The following is an 18,897-nucleotide window of genomic DNA, read 5'->3' as shown; positions in this document are numbered from 1 at the left end:
CAGATTTCTTACCTGAAAGAAAGGAAGAATGACGTCCAGTCACAATGAATGCGGGAATGAATGTGTGGAGCTCAAAACCACATCCATCGGGATGGAGTCAGTCTTCTTAGAATTTGAAGAGACTGGGTAAATTCCACTCTGTTTTCAGGGGTGGGTGAAATAGACTTGTGAGGGTAAATTTCCCTATTTATACCTCTGACTGATGTGCATTATTGTTATCAAATGTTTTCAAACAAATTTTGTAGGGGGGGGGGTAAACTTACTAAATTTATCATATTCACTGTTTGGGATGCTCATTTCTGGGTTGCCACAATACCAAATTTTAGCATAATGTAAAAGAAGACCCGCTCTTTCAGAAAATATGAAAAAGTCAAGTTCGGCTAGGTTGACCCATTTCACTTATTTTCAGTCCTCACGCAAAATCAGTGTGTGCGACTTTATGTTCGTTTGAGGTGCACGGTCACATATGTTAGAAATATGATAAAAGTCCATTTTAGTTTTTCAGATGAGCAGTTTCTTACACCTTGGGCAGTTCTCTTTCAACCCAAACACTTTAGTAGGTTTGACAGTGAATAACTCCAGTTCTTCAAACACCAATATCAACCATTAATTAAATGTAAGCTGTATGAAGGAAGAGGCTTTTCAGCTTCTAAAGGGGAATGGAACTCAAATGTTCATGTCAATTGAGTCCAAGTAGATGATACTAGGTGTGTTTCTGTTTTACTTTACTGTATTTTGATGCACGGAGGGGGGAGGGTCATTGATGGTCTGGTTCATCACTCACAACATGGCAAAAACCTAACTTTTGTACAATCTGCACATGCCTTTAGAATATTTCCTTCACTACCAAAATAAAGCCAGTATAGACATGTTTGATACACATATATATGAAGAGTTTGTTTGCAAAAACCGATAAGTCCATTTTTGAAGATTTTGAAGTACGGTCTCTGTCATAAAGTACAAAATAATACCTTTTAAATGATATATTGGTCGCTACATATAAAGGTATATTTTTGAAGTTATGGTCAAAAGAAGCAAAAATTTTCTTATTATTCTCTTTATTTTTCTTGACCTTTAATTGCAAATACATGTATCTCCATTTGACAAATATGGACTTATCGGTTTTTGCAAACAAACTCTTCATATGTACATGTATTTCAATTCTGGGCTCTAAAATAAACTTTTAAGAAAACAACAATATACTTTCATCTTTCATATACCACTTCTCTTTCATCCTTTTAAGACAGAACTGTGATGAAAAATGTGTGACACATTCAATCATTTTTCCAGTTTCCATTTACTTATAAGTCACATTGATGCAAAAATACGTATCAAAATAATTCACTTGATGATATTAATAACTAGATATTTGTGCACATAGCATATTGCATACATACTTGAGAAATAAAACATACAATTCTGTAATGTCAACCATGAGAATAAAAATATATAAGTTTTGTGCATGATTTCATGCAGACAGCTGTAGTTCAAGAAGAGAGGAATGAGATGTAAGATTTGCACAGAAGACTAACAAACATCAACAATACAATCCAAAACTGTGTGAAAGACGATGTTTTAGCAAATTTTCGCCCTAAGGGCTTTGTCAAGTCAATGATAGATTCTATTTTGAAAATGGTATGAATCAAAATAAAAGAAGTGTCATTAGTGGTAGCATGTCCATAATGATATGTGCACATAACCCAAGTAGTGCACAAAACACAAAGTCACGAAGAATACTACGAAGGCAGGGAGACTAGAAAACTATATGTAATTAGCATGCCACTAAGGCTGAACCCACCGTCAGGGGCTGCTGTGCAAAGCAAAATATCACCTTTTGGGACAAAATATGTGGCCACTGTTCAAAACAGTGTTAAACTCTGTGTGCAACTGTGTTAAACACCTTTTGTGTGCCACTTCGATTTGTGCGTGTAGTTGTGCGTTTGAGCAAAATATTCACAGTTGGCAAGATGCAATGTCCCACAAAGAATCAACGACTTCTCTGCAGGGGATAGTGCAGTCACACACAAAAAAAACTAGAAATGTCGCTTTGGCGACTGGTATGCCTCCGCCATAATGCATGATTTTCCCAATAGGTCTAGATGATAGTACATGTGGACAATGTGTGATTACATTTTCACAAAATTGGCAAAATATTGAAATGACAAGTTTGTCGCAAATGTGTTGAATGTTCACCTTCCTTGACCTAGGTTTAATTGGATGAATAGGAGAGCATGTATCTAGGGATTTAAGGACTTTAACTTGACTTTGACCCATTCAAACATTTAGGCATTGAGTAATTTTCAAGGTACAGGTGTGGAGAAAAAGTGCAATTTCTGAATTGAATAGTAAATTGTTACCATTTTCATCTGGCCCTTGACCCTAAAATTCATAAGATAATCACTTTCAGGTAGAACAGGCATAATATGTACTAAGTTTCAAGATAACTTGAGCCACTTCGAGATATGGAGGAAAAAGTTAGTTCAGCACTTTCACTTGATCTTTGACTTTTTGACCTTTGAGGCAAAAAAAAGAAGAAAAAAAAAACTTTCCAGAGAATTTCTATTAGGTTACACATGCATACATCAAATGTAAAAAAATAATAACCCTGCTGGCATTGCATAAATATGAGGGAAATAGTAAATTTTGAAGTGTTGCACTTGACCTTTGACCCCTGACCTTTGACTCTATGAACCCTACATTCTCTAGATAATCACTTCCAGTCAGTACATGTATACTATGTTCCATGAAGATACCTTGAACAATTTTCCAAGGCACGGAGAAAAAAAAGAAGTTTTGATATTTTTACTTGACCTTTTGACCTTTGACCTTTGACCTCATGACCCAAACTTTCACCAGAGAATCTTAATTGGGTAATACATGTATACACTAAGTTTCAAGAAAATATCTTCAGGCATTCAATAGATATGGCAAAAATAGTGAAATTTCATGTATTTGACCCTGACCTTTTGACCTTTGAACTTTGACCTCATGACGCAAACTTTCACCAGAGAATCTTAATTGGGTAATACATGTATACACTAAGTTTCAAGAAAATATCTTCAGGCATTCAATAGATATGGTGGAAATAGTGAAATTTTATGTATTTGACCTTGACCTTTTGACCTTTGACCTTGAGCATGTGCACCCAAAAGTTGATAGGCACAACTTCACCCCCTAATACACATACATGCCAAGTTTCATTAGGATACCTCAACAGGTTTTGATAGCTACCTTGTCCACAAAATTCATTACGGACGGACGGAAGGACGGACGGACGGACGGACGGACGGAAGGACGGACGGACGGACGGACGGACGGACGGACGGACGGACGGACGGACGGACGGACGGACAACCCGAAAACATAATGCCTCCGGCACCACTTCGTGGCGGAGGCATAAAAAACCACACATTTTATGTTTGGCAATGATGATTGTCATATGTTTGGAAGCAGTATCATTAGTCAGTCAAAGTCATAGCATAAATTATTGCTTGAGACACATGAAAGCCCTACACACAACATTCTCCTTCCTGTGGCCAAGTTGCTTGGACAATACTACTGTCTTAAAGGACAGTGACTAATAGCTGAAACTGCTCCAGAGACCTCCAAAGCTGATGTGAAAATTTCAGATCTCAGTCTAGACAGATCTGACAGATATTAAGCATGGAATATAATTATGACAAACTGTCTTTCTTTTCTTTTTTTAGGTCCCATGTGAAATATTCCCTTATTTCTCAATGACTTTTAATAGACATTTTGATTTGATAAAGTACCTGGCACAATAAAGAAAATTGACTGTTGCCAAGCCGCTCTTCACACTAAAATTCCATCAAACTTAAATTTACGTAAATCCATTTTCTATCAAACGTTAAAGTCCTCCTTGTGTTTCTACACGTTTCAACAAACAAGCAGTTGAGGTATCTATATCAAGATTTCATTACACATGCATTTTATAAAGTACAGTACGTACGTTCCCCCCCCCCCCAAAAAAAAAAAATACAATCAGATTTTTGCATAGATAGCAACCAATATGATTAAACCATCTATTCCTACTTCAGGGTCTTAAAATATAACATCGTAGCTATATTTTGCAGAAAACCCCAGTCAATTTGGTTAAGCAGTCACAAGGAAATGTGGATTGTTGTAAATCATGTCATGAGTCTGATTCTTCCATGTTTAGCACTCAGATGCTCTTGGAACTGCATATTAATGTGTAAACACAATAGACAGAACTTGGAGGGAAGGGATTCCTGACATGCTCTACAAAAATCCTTATTTCTCTTTGACCACTGAAGCAAATTGAACGGGGTTTTCTGTAAGATGTAGGCTATGAGTTATTAGTTTTATGCCCTGAAATTGTGTTTGGATTGAATACGGTAACGATTTTTAAAGTTATTGTAGCGGAGGGTACCATTGTATTTTTTTTTTTTTTTTTTTTTTTTGGGGGGGGGGGGGACATACGGTACATTATAAAAGGTAGACTGGGGCGTCCTTTGAGCATTGCGTAGATTTTCTGGATCTATTCCTGGTGAGCTTTTCATTTTGTATGAATGATGTGATCTGAGGTATGAAATGGACATTGAGCTTTTTTGTGCACCCCATCTGATGCTGAGGTCAATGACCCTGATATCACATGATATGTGATGATTCTACTATGAAATGCACACACAAAATTTTAGGATGGTGATTGTGGGATCGAGGCCATCATGTTACACAATCTACGTCTTGTTACGTGAAATCAGGGTTCCCAGCATTTCACGAAAACAAAATTCCCTGATTTTTCCCTGATGTTTTCCTGATGAAGTCTCAAAATTCCATGATAATTATTTCAACTCATTTCCAGTTTCACATGTTTTCTAGGTTGTTGTAGTGAACTATTTGCAGTATAAAGCACTGTAATATAAAACTAATTAGTACTATTACACAGGCATGTAATGGCCTCCCTTCGCCCCTTACAACCATCCCTTTCTCACCTTCTGCAGACAGAGTCTCACTAACTACTTTCGATTTTTGGGCCGATCAAAATTCCCTGACTTTCCCTGATTTGAGGCATTTTCATCAAATTCCCTGACTTTTCCCTGATGGGCTGGGAACCCTGCGTCTGCCTGTTCCATGGAGATGCCCATGGTCAGCATATGACATCATTCATACAGACTGACAGCTGTCAGTTTCATAAATCCAGCCAATAAGAGCACTCTATTAACCAGTTCCTTCCGCAATTCTCTGAGTGCCTTTAATGCCCCGAAACGAGATTCTTTTCGCCCGTCGACAGAGAGGCACACAGGTTGGTAATACAGCTGTTTGAAGGCAGTCAAGCGGTTCATTATGTCCCCCTGTGCCCGTGAACAATGGAAATATCGATCGGGTGCGAGGTATGAATAGAGCGTGCGTTGATGAGCTCTCAGAATCTTTTGTTCTACGCAAAACCAGGTACCTGAATGAGGTGACTGGGGTCAGCGAACCCGCATTTCTAACTGATCTCAGCCTTGATCATTATATACATGTTCGTACAAGTTTACAGCAAAACAAGCAAAACACTAAATCACGAAAAGGTACATAATACTGTAAAACCCCCTTTTTTAAACAGCAGGAGAACAAATCCTGATAGAATAAACTCTGATCTTTTTATCAAACCCACTTTTCTGAGCATTTTAACACAAAGAAACATGGATTTAGGTCACTGAAGCAGGCACCCTTGTCTTCATTTTGGGAACCTGGTAAACCAGGTTCCCGTATATCAGTTGCTCCCATGGGAACCTGGTAAACCAGGTTCCCGTAAGGAACGGGATAAAATATCGCTGAGGAGTAGACTAGTCGTAGCACACAAGGCAAGTGCTATTTCTGGCGTAGTTCCTCGTCGAGTTGGCAAAGCTGCAGTAGAAATCCGTCGTTTGGTCCCACGTGCCGTTTCTCTTTCACCGCGCGGACCGCATCGCGTGCCCGCATCCCCCGCCTCATCATGAGGTAAGCCATCGCCACGGTAGCAGAACGACTGTAGCCAGCAACGCAGTGGACCAAGATTTTTCCTGATGACCAAATGATCAAAGAATAAATCAAACAATCAAAAAGTCATTGGTATCTAGACATCACTGTTTGAGGGATTTTTTTTTTTTCATATGACAAAAGGGTTAACCTATGGAAGATGAATAAATATATAATAATAATTATGATGTATCATTACATTTTTGGTTTGTGTGCAATTTAAAGACTTTTTGGTCAATTTCTTTATTTGGTAACTCCCATTCTTATTGAGGTGTGGTTTGTCGATACTAATAGCTATTTCTTACTTTGCCACTATTTCCTTTTTTTCCCTTTATGCAAAAAAAAAAAAAGTATGAGTAGATATGTCATTGAGGAGTAAATTCACACAAATTGTTTGATTGTTTGGCAAAAGGATTATCATTCCTAGATTTAACCTTTTCCTTAATCATTCAAAAGAATGCACAGTTATTGCTTCTTCACAGATCAATGTAAAGCTCATTATAGCAGAATGGATGTTGGTACGTACACACTCGGAACCTCTTATCAAGAGGAGAGATAAAACAAAATCTTCTTTATATGTTCAAGTGTTTTTTGAATGTCCAACTTTTTATATTACTTTGTTTTTGTATCCTGACATAGTTAGAAACCAGATAGAACAAAGTAGTTGTCATGACCTTTTTTAGATCCTCCTTATGTGGTTCCCTAGGTTATATTCATGTTTCTCCTGGTAGGACAGGTGCAGGGAAACCTAGTTAAAACGAAGCTGCTTGTGATCACAGAATTTCTTTCTATTATTCTGGGTATCTCATCATTTCGGGACTGCATGGAACCTGCAATAATCATCTCATTATATCCCTCACAAATTATTTCTTGTCCTCTGATTGGTCGAGAGCATTGAGAGTCACAGATATATATTTCCACCATGAAAATCCTAGTCCAACTATTTCCCTTTAAGGAAAAAGTAATAAAGACTATATCACACTGCCACTGCGACATTTGTTATTGAAAGCACATGCACACCACTCTTGTTACAAGCATGTAGTGCATGAGACAGCTGCACGTTACCATGCAGGCCATAGCTATGTTTCACAAAAAGACAATAAAGGGTAGCAATGTGAACATTTTACATATGTATAATTTTGGGCATGGAAAGAGAAGTAACCTCGGATCTGTCAACCATCCACTTTACTTTGCTGGTACTCTAAAAATTCATTGGGAGGGATACAAAACAATATACTAGACTACTATGAGGCCCGTTGCATAAAAGTTACAATTATGACAACTTTGCCATCCAATGGTAACTTCTATGGGATTCTTGATTTTGATTTGCTGTTGAGTATTGTCGCCATGGTAGTTCCCATTGGATGGCAAAATTACCATAATAGTCACTTTTATGCAACAGGCCCCAGGCCATTGTTGAAGGTTCTGGTTATTATTAAAAAAACCATGTGCCTTCAGTGACTTCAATGCTACTATTTTCTTTGTGCTGCGCCCCTCAGTAAATAGTACTCCAGAAGCCACCTCATGCATGTACAGGCTGTAGTTTCAATCAAAACCCCTCAGGCCTAGTATATTTCTATTATTATATCAGGCATCTTGCTATATCCAACCTTGACTGTTATTTTTTTCCCCCACATGTATATTTCTCCCACAGGGCAAGGGTGGCTATCTTTGAGGTAAGATAAAAGGATGTTCTTACCGTTCCCTTCATCAAGTGCTTCATCGATGAATCTCACAGCGGTGCCAAAATGTTCCTTGAGATTGGCACCTTCGATGTCTGCGACCTTCAGGCCACAAAATTTGATCTTCACATCCTGAAATGAATAACCAAAGCCATGAATTCAGAATTTCAGTGCCCATCTTCTGAGGAGACCACAGCTGTGAACACATTGTGGTTGTTCCTCCCACAATTCTCTGACAGCTTTCAATGCCTCCAAATGAGATTCTTTTTGCAGGTCGACAGAGAACAAACAGGTTGGTAATCCACCTGTGCGAAAGCAGTCAAGTGGTACACATTTGTATATCCCCTTTCCACAGTCAACTTCATGTGCCATCAATGGAAATATGTTGATAGGGTGCGAGGTATGAATAGAGCGTGCATTGATGGGCTCACAGACTCTTTTGTCATACACAAAAGAAGCACCTGAATGGGGTCACCATATGTGAGCATCTACTCAGCTCAGCCTTGATTGCTATGTACGTCTTCATATGAGTTTCATAGCAAATCAAGTGCATATTTCATTGGAAAACAGGTAAATAATACTGCAATACATGCAATTTTCATCCAGAAAGACAACAGATATTGATATTTCAGAAACTGTAATCTTTTGATCAAAGTCATTTTACTGGCCAAAACTGCACAAATAAACATGACTTTAGGCCACGAATGCAGGCACTCTGCGTACATTTTGGAAACCTGATGTACCAGGTTCCCATCAGGAACGGTTTAAACCCTGTGCTATGAGGACGAGTTTCGCGGTGACACTCTGTATGTAGTCTCTGAAAGGGCTGTTGTTATACAACTTACACACTCCCTAGTCACTTTACTTCCTCACTCTCCTCTATCTAGGGACTTTCACCAAAAAACAGTCCTTTCATGGTTACATACAGTTGGTGTTACCGCAAACCTCTCTTTGTTATTAACATCACCATTCACATTTAAAAACAACACATAAACTCTGCTTTGTTCACTGATTGGGACATCCATTGATAAAAAGCAAATAATCAACGTTGGTGAAGGTGATGGGACAAACTATCACTTCCGAGGCGATCTGGATGTAGCTATCTTTCCGAAGCGCAGCTGAGGAAAGATAGCGTACACATTCAGATTGCCGAGGAAAGTTGATTATTTGCTTTATATTCCACATCTAGGGTCCTAGAAATTCCCATTTTATTCCACATCTGAAACCGTTTTAGCTGTCTTAAGGTATCCTTAGGGCTTAGGCTATGTGTGCGCGTGTAGATGACAAAACAATGAATTTGCACCGCGCGGCACCGAAGTGAAAGTGCGTTGCACTGTGTACTATCAAGTGACCTAGGTCACATGATGGTCCACAGTGCAAGCACTTTTATTTCGCGCTTACTCATCTTGCGTTAGGACTGTGTGGACTGTGTGGAGATCAGCAAAACAAAAGGGACTATCAACATAGAGGGTAACAAATTTTTCTTCTTAGGTGATGTGATGGGCAAAACTACGCTTCATCACGTGATCAGCTCTGGACCAATCCTATTGCATCATTCTTAGTATGTGGAATAAAATACTTTCTTTACAAATAGGCACAGATGTCTGGAACATGTTCATCAATGGATAGAGATTGTAACCTTAATCTTAAATGTGCCACCATTGTTTTCCTGTTGAACTGAGGAACATTGCTATACCCAAGGGGGCTTGCTAACTTTACAATTAGATCAGGTTTGGATGGATTGGTTAATATGCTAATGAAAGAGCTTGTCAGGTTCGAAAGCTAAATGCCTGGTCAGATACATTTAACCAGCTGAAGACTATTCCGGAGTATACTAGGACAGGTGTCTATAGGGAATGTGATTTTAATATAGCAATATCAGTTTGTCTCAACCATTTATGATGTTTTTACTCCTTTTCAGTAACAAATGTACAGAAGCTGCACAAGATATTTACAAAGTTTGGTAGATCTCACCCAAATGCACAATCATCTACATTAAAACATTTTCAGATATTCCAAATCACCTTAGCAGTAAACAGTGCACCTTGCTTACAACCAGTCAACCTCACATAAGTCCAATAACTGCTTAAGTAGAGGGCAATTCCGCGGTAACGGAATTACAAATCAGAGAATTTTGGCTCATATTCTTTCACCCTGTATACTGGATTGATTACTTTGCCTTCTCTTGACACATTTAAAAGATGCAGAGGTACTCACACTGTCACCCCAAATACAAATTTGTTAAATGTTGTCTCTTGGTTGGTTACAAAGGAGGTCTATGTGCGATGGTAACGGAATTACCAGAAAATTGAGTCACAACTTCAACTCTGACTTTGGGAGTTGTTTCTCTGAAATCTATAACACATACACTATACTGTAGGTTGTTGTCTGATTTCATCTTTGATTGTGTCAACTTCAATTTAGTTGTATTGTTTTTCAAATATTTCATCACATTTTTCCAGCAGCAGGCTTTTTCCCTGTAAAGTCAGTGGTAACGGAATTACACAAATGGTAACGGAATTACGTCTTCTGAAATACACTAGAAAAAATACACATTCTTGGTACTCCTGTATTCTGAAATGTCTTGATAAAGATTGTTTATGCCTTTAGCTATAATATAACCACTAAATAAGTACTCTCTAGCCTTTGACCTTGAACTGCTACAAGTGTATAGGTGCCAAATGAGTTTTTATTGTCAAAAAAACATAAAATTTTCATGCTAACGAACGTGATTTGAAGTTGTAACTATGTCAGTCAAGATCTCGTAACTTGTAAGTACCACATCCATCAAAATTTGTCTACTTTCAAGTTAAGAATTTCACTCTCTGCAAGTAAATGACATCTAAGACACATGGTAACGGAATTGCGCTAGAATAGCCCTACACAAGTACAATTCTATAAATCCAGTCAACAATACTCAAATTTTCTTGTATTTCTTTTGTTGATATCATGCAAGACAGATTTCTCTGTTTTCTTCTTTCTAAATATGCCAATAATTGATAATATGTGTGAATTACTTACAAGTATTGTACATAAATATTATGGGCACATGTACAAGAAAATAATAAAAACTGTCCGGATTGACACTGAATTTAAATGTAAATCATAAAGTGCCAATTTACAGTGCAAGAGCTCAGTGTGCAGCCCCATCATTGAACACAATGTTTAATATTAAGGATGAACACAGAGGATGCTTGAAACTTTTAATTTGTTAAGTGAAAAGATGCAGTTGTGGTTCAATGACAAATATAAGAAATTACAATTCAATCATATTGAAAAGAAAATTTTCTTATATGATTATGGTACTGTACCAGTGCTCAATCATTATTATTTGTATGTTGTAGCTTATATTAATCACTATAAAATTTGTGACATTTTACTAATAGCTGAAGTTGCCCCCTGGTATATAATGTAGTGCATGATTTGATAATTCCCTTACAGTGTAAGTCCTACTTAAGCCCACCAGAATAAAATGAACTAAACTAAAATGAAATAGAATACAGCAAAATAACGTTAACAAACTACAACTTTTTGAACCATTAGAGTGAGTCCATCAAATTCTGTTAATTCATAGAAAGGTAAGAGGGCCTCTTTTATCCATCTGCAGCTCACTGTGTTACATGGTTAGAGTCAGATTAATCAACCTGTGAATTATGTTAGTATTTACTTCTGACCACACAAACTTTCAAAATGACGTCTTCAGAAACACGACAGTGATTTAATCATTGACTGTAATCATGTCTTGGCCTATAAATTTCCTACAAATTTCCTGTCTCTGTCTTTCTTCTTTGACTTTGTCTATTTTCTCATCCTGAGTGTTGCCATATATTTACTCAGAAGAAATGTGCATCTTCTCTTTTGCAGTAAGTTGTATTTTGACTGCCTGAAAGCAAATGATAAAATACACTGTAATGACACTTGTATGAAAGGAAACTGGATTGTACAGCAAATGGTAACATGAAGAGTAAAGGTAGAAGCAGAAGCCCATTGACTTTAATGTTTAAAATCTTCTTAGGATGGGAAAGTATAGGCCTAAATATTTTATTTTAGAGCTGTATCACAATTACTGACTGGGTAAATGTTCATTACAAATGGTGTTTTTGTCTTTATTCATTTTAAAAAGAAAGGATTAAAGAACACATTTCAAAGGGTAGCAGATGCTCTGTATCAAATGGGCATGAAAATCAAAATACATGTCTCTGTGGAGGAAAGATCTAAGAAACAGATGAAAGAAGGTCATAGTCATACACTTACCATTAAAGATAAAGGACTTGAGGTCAGACTATCGACGTGGTGATAATAAAGCCTTTAGCATACAGAAAGATCAAAGGCGTCACATTCTGTGGGCATCCCGTGTCAAATAATGACTCCTATCACATTGTGTATGATCCTTCTCTTGAATTCTTGATCTTTCCTCACAAAAATTATCCTGTTTATTTCTCTCTGTCAGTAGCAGTGCTCTTTTTTTCCTTTTAAAGAAATTTTATGTCCTTCCTCTTGATCTTTCTAACCTTTGTTTAATTTATGCTGCATCACACCCATTCAATAGTCCCTCATCACTATACTTACTATATAATAGATTTTGTATGAAACCATGAGACTTTTTAACAAGTAAATATACATTGATATCTCAGAATTTAGTATGATTTTTAACATTTGAGAATGAGTATATGTAGCAAACCTTATAAAGTTATCAGTTAGCACAGTCTCCATGTAGTTCTTGTACATATGAGAAAAGGTAAAAGAAGGGAGGAGACTTTCAGGACAACAAGTCTTGTTCAGCATGTACCCTGATGTCAGGACTCACTGTTAGAGGCATCCAGCTATGCTGAGTCATGTCAGTGTATCATACCATATTTCAACTTTCACTGCTTTACTGCCAATCACTAACACTGTTAAGCTCAAGGATAATGCCCTGAAGCTATTTCATGAACAGTTCACATACATATTGGCACGAAAGTAGGTTATGTCATTCTCTTCCATATTAGATGTGCGTGTAATTCCGTTACCATGTAATTCCGTTACCGCAATTACAGAAGAACTAAAGGAGATATTTCACAAAATGTTTTGTGAGTTTTCAGGGAGTCACATGTAGTGAAAAAATTTACAAGGGGAGAAAAAATCAGTGATTAGTTTGTTCAGGAGAAAACTTTTTTCAATTTTATGGTAACGGAATTACGTCAATTTGTCAGTAGATTTTGAAAATTTCTCAAATAGATATCATAATGAGAGTGACTGAATGCTTCATTAAATGTGATTGTTGAAGCATAGGAAGAAAGATGTGGAAGTATGGATAAAGCAGAGAGATATTTAAGTTGTGTCATTTTGAATTTTCATTTGATATTGTGAAATTTAAGATAAATATAATAAATAGTTTTCCAACTTTAAAAGTGTGTACAACAAAAACGAGGAAAGTAATTGGAAAAGGGTTTTTTGTTTCCGTAAATACAACAATCCGTCTGTACAGGAAACTTCAATTTTTGAGCATTTACTTAACTTTGAATTTTGCTGTTTTTGCCCTTCCCATACGGAATTGCCCTAGAGCGTCTTTTCAAGTCCTATACTCCTTATACACTGTATTCTGTTGACGAACCTAAAGCCAATACAAATCTTCAAAATAAATGTGGCTAGGATCCATTACATTTTGAGTAATTGTTCACAATCTGTAACCTAAAACCACTAATTTAGTAATTACTTCATAACTTTAGTTGTGCATCTACAGACCAATAGCATGCATTGCCAGTCTTATGCTCATGTCCCCTCAGTAACTTTGGACCAATCACATACCTCGTAATAACTCTGGACCAATCACATACCTCCAATGTTAATAACTTTGGACCAATCACAAACCCCATAATAACTTTGGACCAATCACATGCCTCATAATAACTTTGGACCAATCACAAACCTCATAATAACTTTGGACCAATCACAAACTTCATAATAACTTTGGACCCATGACGCAAATCTCTCGTTTGAAGAGGCTACACCCCCGTAAATAATGCCAGTGTATATCTTGGCAATCAATGACTTAAAAACCAAAGATATAAAACACCTGTTTCTTGACCCTGGCCTAATCTAAGCATCAGTCATCGCCACAGCGGGGGGGGAGGGGGGGGGGCGAGAGGAGGAGATTGTTTTGGTTTTGGCATGGGCTATGTAGCTCCTTCTTATTCCTGTATTTTCGTTATTTACGGGTCAATTTTTTTTCGTTCGAAATGTAAAATGGATGACCATAGAATTTCTCAATAGAATATAAAATTGAAAACTTTAGAAAGGATAGAGAAAATTGAGTTCACTTTGAATGGTCTGCCACAGGCAGATATCCTTATCATGCTCTTACGTAATACGACAGCAGCTGGAGTCATTAAACCCTGGCTTGGCCTCCAGGTTTGTCACGCCTGAGCAGAAAGTTAATTTGCAATGGACAAATACTTCGACTCCCAACTCCCAAACGAAAAATCTTTAGCGAGGTATAGCACCCCATCAGCTTTGTGGAAGTGGGGTCTCGCCTCAAACGAGGGATTGACGGCATGCAATCACAAACCTCATAATAACTTTCATCTGTGTTGACGTGGAAGGCTGCACTCCCCTGCCCACAGTTCAAGACGTGGGTGATACCAAGCTTGACCAGTTTGTCCTTGTTCCTGGCAATGCTCCTATAGAAGGAGGATATAGTTAGAAACTGTCAATGATTATAATGAACATGACAGAGATAGAATGTACATTGTATTATATGAGCTAAAACTTTCATGGTGATTTTGTTTTCTTGAACTTAGTGAATTGCTTTTGAACGGCGAAAGTAAAAATGTGCAGTAACAACAACATGCAAGAATTATCCCCCCCAAAAAAAAAAAAAAAAATGCAAGTCAGCACTGGACCGTGCACAACAATAGTACCAGTAGCAACTATTGTCAGTCTAGCAAACTGTGTGGCCCATGATGTAGTACTATCTCAGGCATAACAACAGGCTAGTACAGATTCAGATCACATGAGCACGCAAACAATATTATGTGTGTACATCACCAACTAGTCTAAGGGTTATGTCCCTTGGCCTTGTGGCAGGGTCCAGTTCTGTGTAAGGATTGTAAAAGCTCCAAAGGTTTTATGTGTTCTGATTCTAACAGAAAGTGTTTTGTAAAATCAGAAATTTGGGGTGCTTGAAACTTCAATTGCCAATTCTGTGAGGAGCCAAATTTTGTCAAAGAAAGAGTAAACAAACGTAGTCACATCTTTTTTTCCTGCACAATGTACTGTATTAACTACCACTGGAAATAAGTTTCATGCACTGAAAAAGGCTGTCTGCTCAAATTGGTGAAAGTTTCATGGCGTGAATATTTCTGGTTCTACAGTATCTTAGCCTTTTCTGTGAACATTGAACAACATACAAATGTAGTTTGCCAGGAGAAAGCTAAAATTTAAGCAAGATCAATAGTACATCTTTGATGAAGTGAGAAACTTACACCTAGAGCAGGAAAAATTCAAAATCAAGTGGGAGATCCTAGTCAAGAGGAAGCTTTTGCAAATATCATCTTAAAGTGTGAGAGTTGGAGTCTCTTGCAAAGTGGAGGGTGTTCTAAACTGTCTTTATTCAATTGTACTCACTCATCTCCGACGTAAACATTGGGGAAGACTTCATCACAGTCGTTCCTCAGGACCCGAAGCAGCCCATCTTCAGAGGACCACAAAATCCTGTCGAGCTCCTCTACAGTGCAGGGATCGGAGTCAGCTGCCATGGCAACACAAATGAGGCAAGTAGTGAGTCTTATCTCTGCAGTCAAAAGATACAAAAACAAATAAAAAAACAAACAAACAAAAAACAAACACACACTCAGAAAAAAAAGCTATATACATGCATATACACAGGACAAATAAACATTTTAGAACTATGTAAAATCACTAATTGATAGTCGAGAAGTTCTGGGTATTGAAGGAAGGTATGTGAGAAATTCTGCACATTGTTAGAATCATAAGTCCAAGAACAATGATTCATCTGAAAGTGATCTGATAGGAATTTTTGCTATAAAGCATTCTAACAATTATGCTGAGCACCAGCTAACAAGAAAAAGTTAACAGATTGAATGAACTGACTGAATGATTGGTGCATGATATGGATGTTATGATAATAAGTGACTTGTAAATATAAAATTTGAATTTCCCAAGGCAGGACATGTACATCTGTAATGTATGAATTTGTACATTTTACACTAGACACTCAACTACTGAACTGAACACCACAAAAAAAAAAAAAGAAAATAAATAAAATAAAATATTAAACTAGATTGTCAATGTTTTTAATGTTAAGATCTTATTTAAACAGTATCCCAACTTCCTTTTCGTTTGATATGTGGTTGATAGGTCTACTATTTTCGGGCCTGAGCTGATTCCTACCATTCTTATAGCAAGTTAAAGAAAACTTGTAACATCAAGGGGCAATTATCACCCCCCCCCCCCTTTCTACAACCCACCGACTGAGGATCCACATATCTGGAATTATATTCCTCACAACTTACATGCATTTCTGGTTCATTGATTGGTCAAGCATTGAAAGTTACAAAGTATAGTTCCTTTATGTAAATCAGTTTCTAACTATTTTCCCAAGGAAAATAGCACAATATAAAATATAGATATTCTACTGCCATGGCAATGTTTGCTAAATACACGCGCTGCACTCATGTCACAAGTACGTAGTGCATAGGACAACATCACATCACAGTACAGTTTTCCACCAAACGCTCGGTATCTACACTTCTTTCAAGAGAAGATGGTAGATAAGAGTATCGCACAGTCAACGCCATGCATTCACTTTTATGTGTACATTTGTGCGTGGAAAAAAATAACTTTGAGATCGGTCAACCACCCTCTTTACTTCGCTGTTACTCTTAAAATTCATTGGGAGGGATATGAACCTAGGCCATTGTTCAAGGTTCTGGTTAAACTACAAGACAAGTCTTCAGTGACTTCAATGTACAATATAGTACTATACTTTCTGAGAGAATGTGCCTCTCAGAAAATAGGAATATTGAAGTCACCTCATGCATATACCGGTACATGTAGTTTCAACCAAAACCTCTCAGCTCAGGCCTGTGGCTATTTGTGTATTCAATAGACAAGACGATAGCTCCCATTTCCAAGAATATTCTAGCTAGTCTTTGGTTTGAGTCTCATCAAAATATCTTACAAGTTACAGATAGTATCAAGACTGACAAGAGAGGTCCAAAAAAACAGTAGAAATTCTATCATCAAGCATCTCGAGCTCGACTTCCATTACTTCTAGAATAAATCTTAAGCGACTTTACATTAGATCTAGACCTAACACAACTTTTCAGAAATTTTGCTTGGGCACGGCAGTGACTACTTTAAGGAGCGCCCCAACCAGGTTATAAGGCAGTGTGTGACATGAACTGTTCACAAAAGAAACTCAGGGATCAGGATGCAGGACCACCACATCATAATGGAATAGAATGCCACTTTCGTCACTGCTTGCAACACAAAACAGTCTGCCATGAAATAACATTTTTTTTTTTTCTATTCATTGCCATTATTGACAGCGGAAATACTAACGCCGCAGTCCGCAACTGAAAAAAAAAAGAAAAAAAAAAAAGATACAATTTACAAACATCAACGAGCATGTATCGGACTATGAAGGACACCACATTGCGTGGACCTACTGTTATTCGCTCGTACAAAGAGAGAAAAAGTTGATGATATACTGCAATTATGAATCATGAACGTCAAATAAACACTTACCAACACCAAAGTAAAAGGATCTAACAAGCGCGAGTTTATGAGAACACAGCTCTTCCTTGCCTTGGTCTGCGAGCCCTTATTTCAAAGCGTCACTTGATTCGATCACACAATCCAGTCTCCTACAAATGGGAGTGGCTTATTCCGTTTCCAGGGTGGGCGTGTCCTGCACTACGATTCACAGGTGGCACGTGCAACTGAGTGAAAATGAATAACATATCGCAGCGAATAACTGCAATACTGTATAACGAAAAACGATGGTGATAAATCTTATAACATTGATAGTAATGTTAATAATAACAGCAATAGCAATCAGTAATATATAATGATAACATAAGCCACAATAATATCTTTTATCGTTACCACTATTCTCTTCTTCACTTCTGGTCTCAGCTCTCATCTTCCAAAACTGAAATCTAATTTGGTATGATTACATCAATAAAAAGCGAGGGAAAATGCCAAATATCCGTTCAAATGTGTAAGACATTCAACACTATTGCAAAATGGAAAAGACAATCATAATGTGGAAAAAGGACAAGCTGCCTAAAACTTATAATTGCAATTCATGTTGGGTTTTTTTCTCTCTCTCTTCTCTATCATAATTATCTTGTATGCTTGTGAGATATAACATTTATGCTTGTAATACAAAAGGAATAATTCCTTGTTTTAATTCATGTAAAGAAAACATAAGGGAATATTATGATAAGGAAAATTTATTGCAAGAAATAATCACAAGCTTCAAGTGCTTCAGAAAAAAAAAAAAATGTTGTCTGTTTTAATAGTCACCTGTTCTCTTGATATGTATGATATGATGGTCTGAGTCACAATATTTCATTGCCTGTTTTTTTTTTTTCAAAGTACTTTGTTTGAAACATTATGATGTATCATGTATTTAGATGAATATATATGTTTGATGTAAAATAATAAATATCCCAGTGGGGGAAAAGTATTATTTTTTTTTTTTTTAACAATAGGGATCACAGCATTTGCTGGACCATTGATTCTTTGACTCTGCTCGAAATATGGTAACTTAAACACACACACACACACACACACACACACAGACACACACAGACACACACACACAGACACAGACACACACAGACACACACACACACACACACACACACACACACACACTAACTTAAGTATCTTTGGAGAATAAAGCCAAATATAATGTGTAGTTATGGATTGAGTGAATGCAGCAAGATCAGTAGAACATGTCGGTGAAGAGTTGAGGAAAACTGGACAATCCGTTGCAAGGTTTTGAAATTAATAAGATTTGTTCTTTGTTCTGTTTTGTTTTGTTTTGTCAATGATGGTCTTGTTCATTACTCGAAATGCAATAAAAACATAACTTTTTTTTCAATCTTATAAAAGCTTTTAAAAATTATTCCTTCATAATCAAGACATGTACAAACATACAGATGATATGTCTTTCAATTCTGCCTAAAAGATAAAAAATAAAAGCTGTTTTATTGTCAGA

The 18,897-nt window shown here is 37.1% G+C and overlaps 1 protein-coding gene across 1 annotated transcript; it reads right to left on the bottom strand.

The window, feature by feature from the left end:
- Positions 1 to 5,802: 5,802 nt before the first annotated feature.
- On the bottom strand, positions 5,803 to 17,533 carry LOC140226410 (dual specificity protein phosphatase 3-like). Its single transcript, XM_072306885.1, has 5 exons — positions 17,415 to 17,533; positions 15,270 to 15,435; positions 14,212 to 14,323; positions 7,682 to 7,796; positions 5,803 to 6,026 (listed from the first exon to the last, which is right to left on the bottom strand). Exons 2-5 carry the CDS (start codon positions 15,398 to 15,400, stop codon positions 5,836 to 5,838), a joined length of 549 nt encoding a protein of 182 aa, XP_072162986.1. The 5' UTR covers positions 15,401 to 15,435; positions 17,415 to 17,533; the 3' UTR covers positions 5,803 to 5,835.
- Positions 17,534 to 18,897: the final 1,364 nt, after the last annotated feature.

This window comes from Diadema setosum, chromosome 3, assembly GCF_964275005.1.
Source record: "Diadema setosum chromosome 3, eeDiaSeto1, whole genome shotgun sequence".
NCBI lineage: Eukaryota > Metazoa > Echinodermata > Echinoidea > Diadematoida > Diadematidae > Diadema > Diadema setosum.
This window is presented reverse-complemented; position numbering and strand designations above follow the sequence as displayed.

Bases quoted from the DNA above. Each gene is read 5' to 3' on its own strand.
- LOC140226410 (XM_072306885.1), bottom strand. From the start codon at position 15,400: ATGGCAGCTGACTCCGATCCCTGCACTGTAGAGGAGCTCGACAGGATT. The intron at 14,324-15,269 runs GTGAGTACAATT...CTCCTTCTATAG, and splicing joins AATGTTTACGTCGGAGATGA to GAGCATTGCCAGGAACAAGG. The intron at 7,797-14,211 runs GTTTGTGATTGC...TATTCATTTCAG, and splicing joins CAGATGAAAGTTATTATGAG to GATGTGAAGATCAAATTTTG.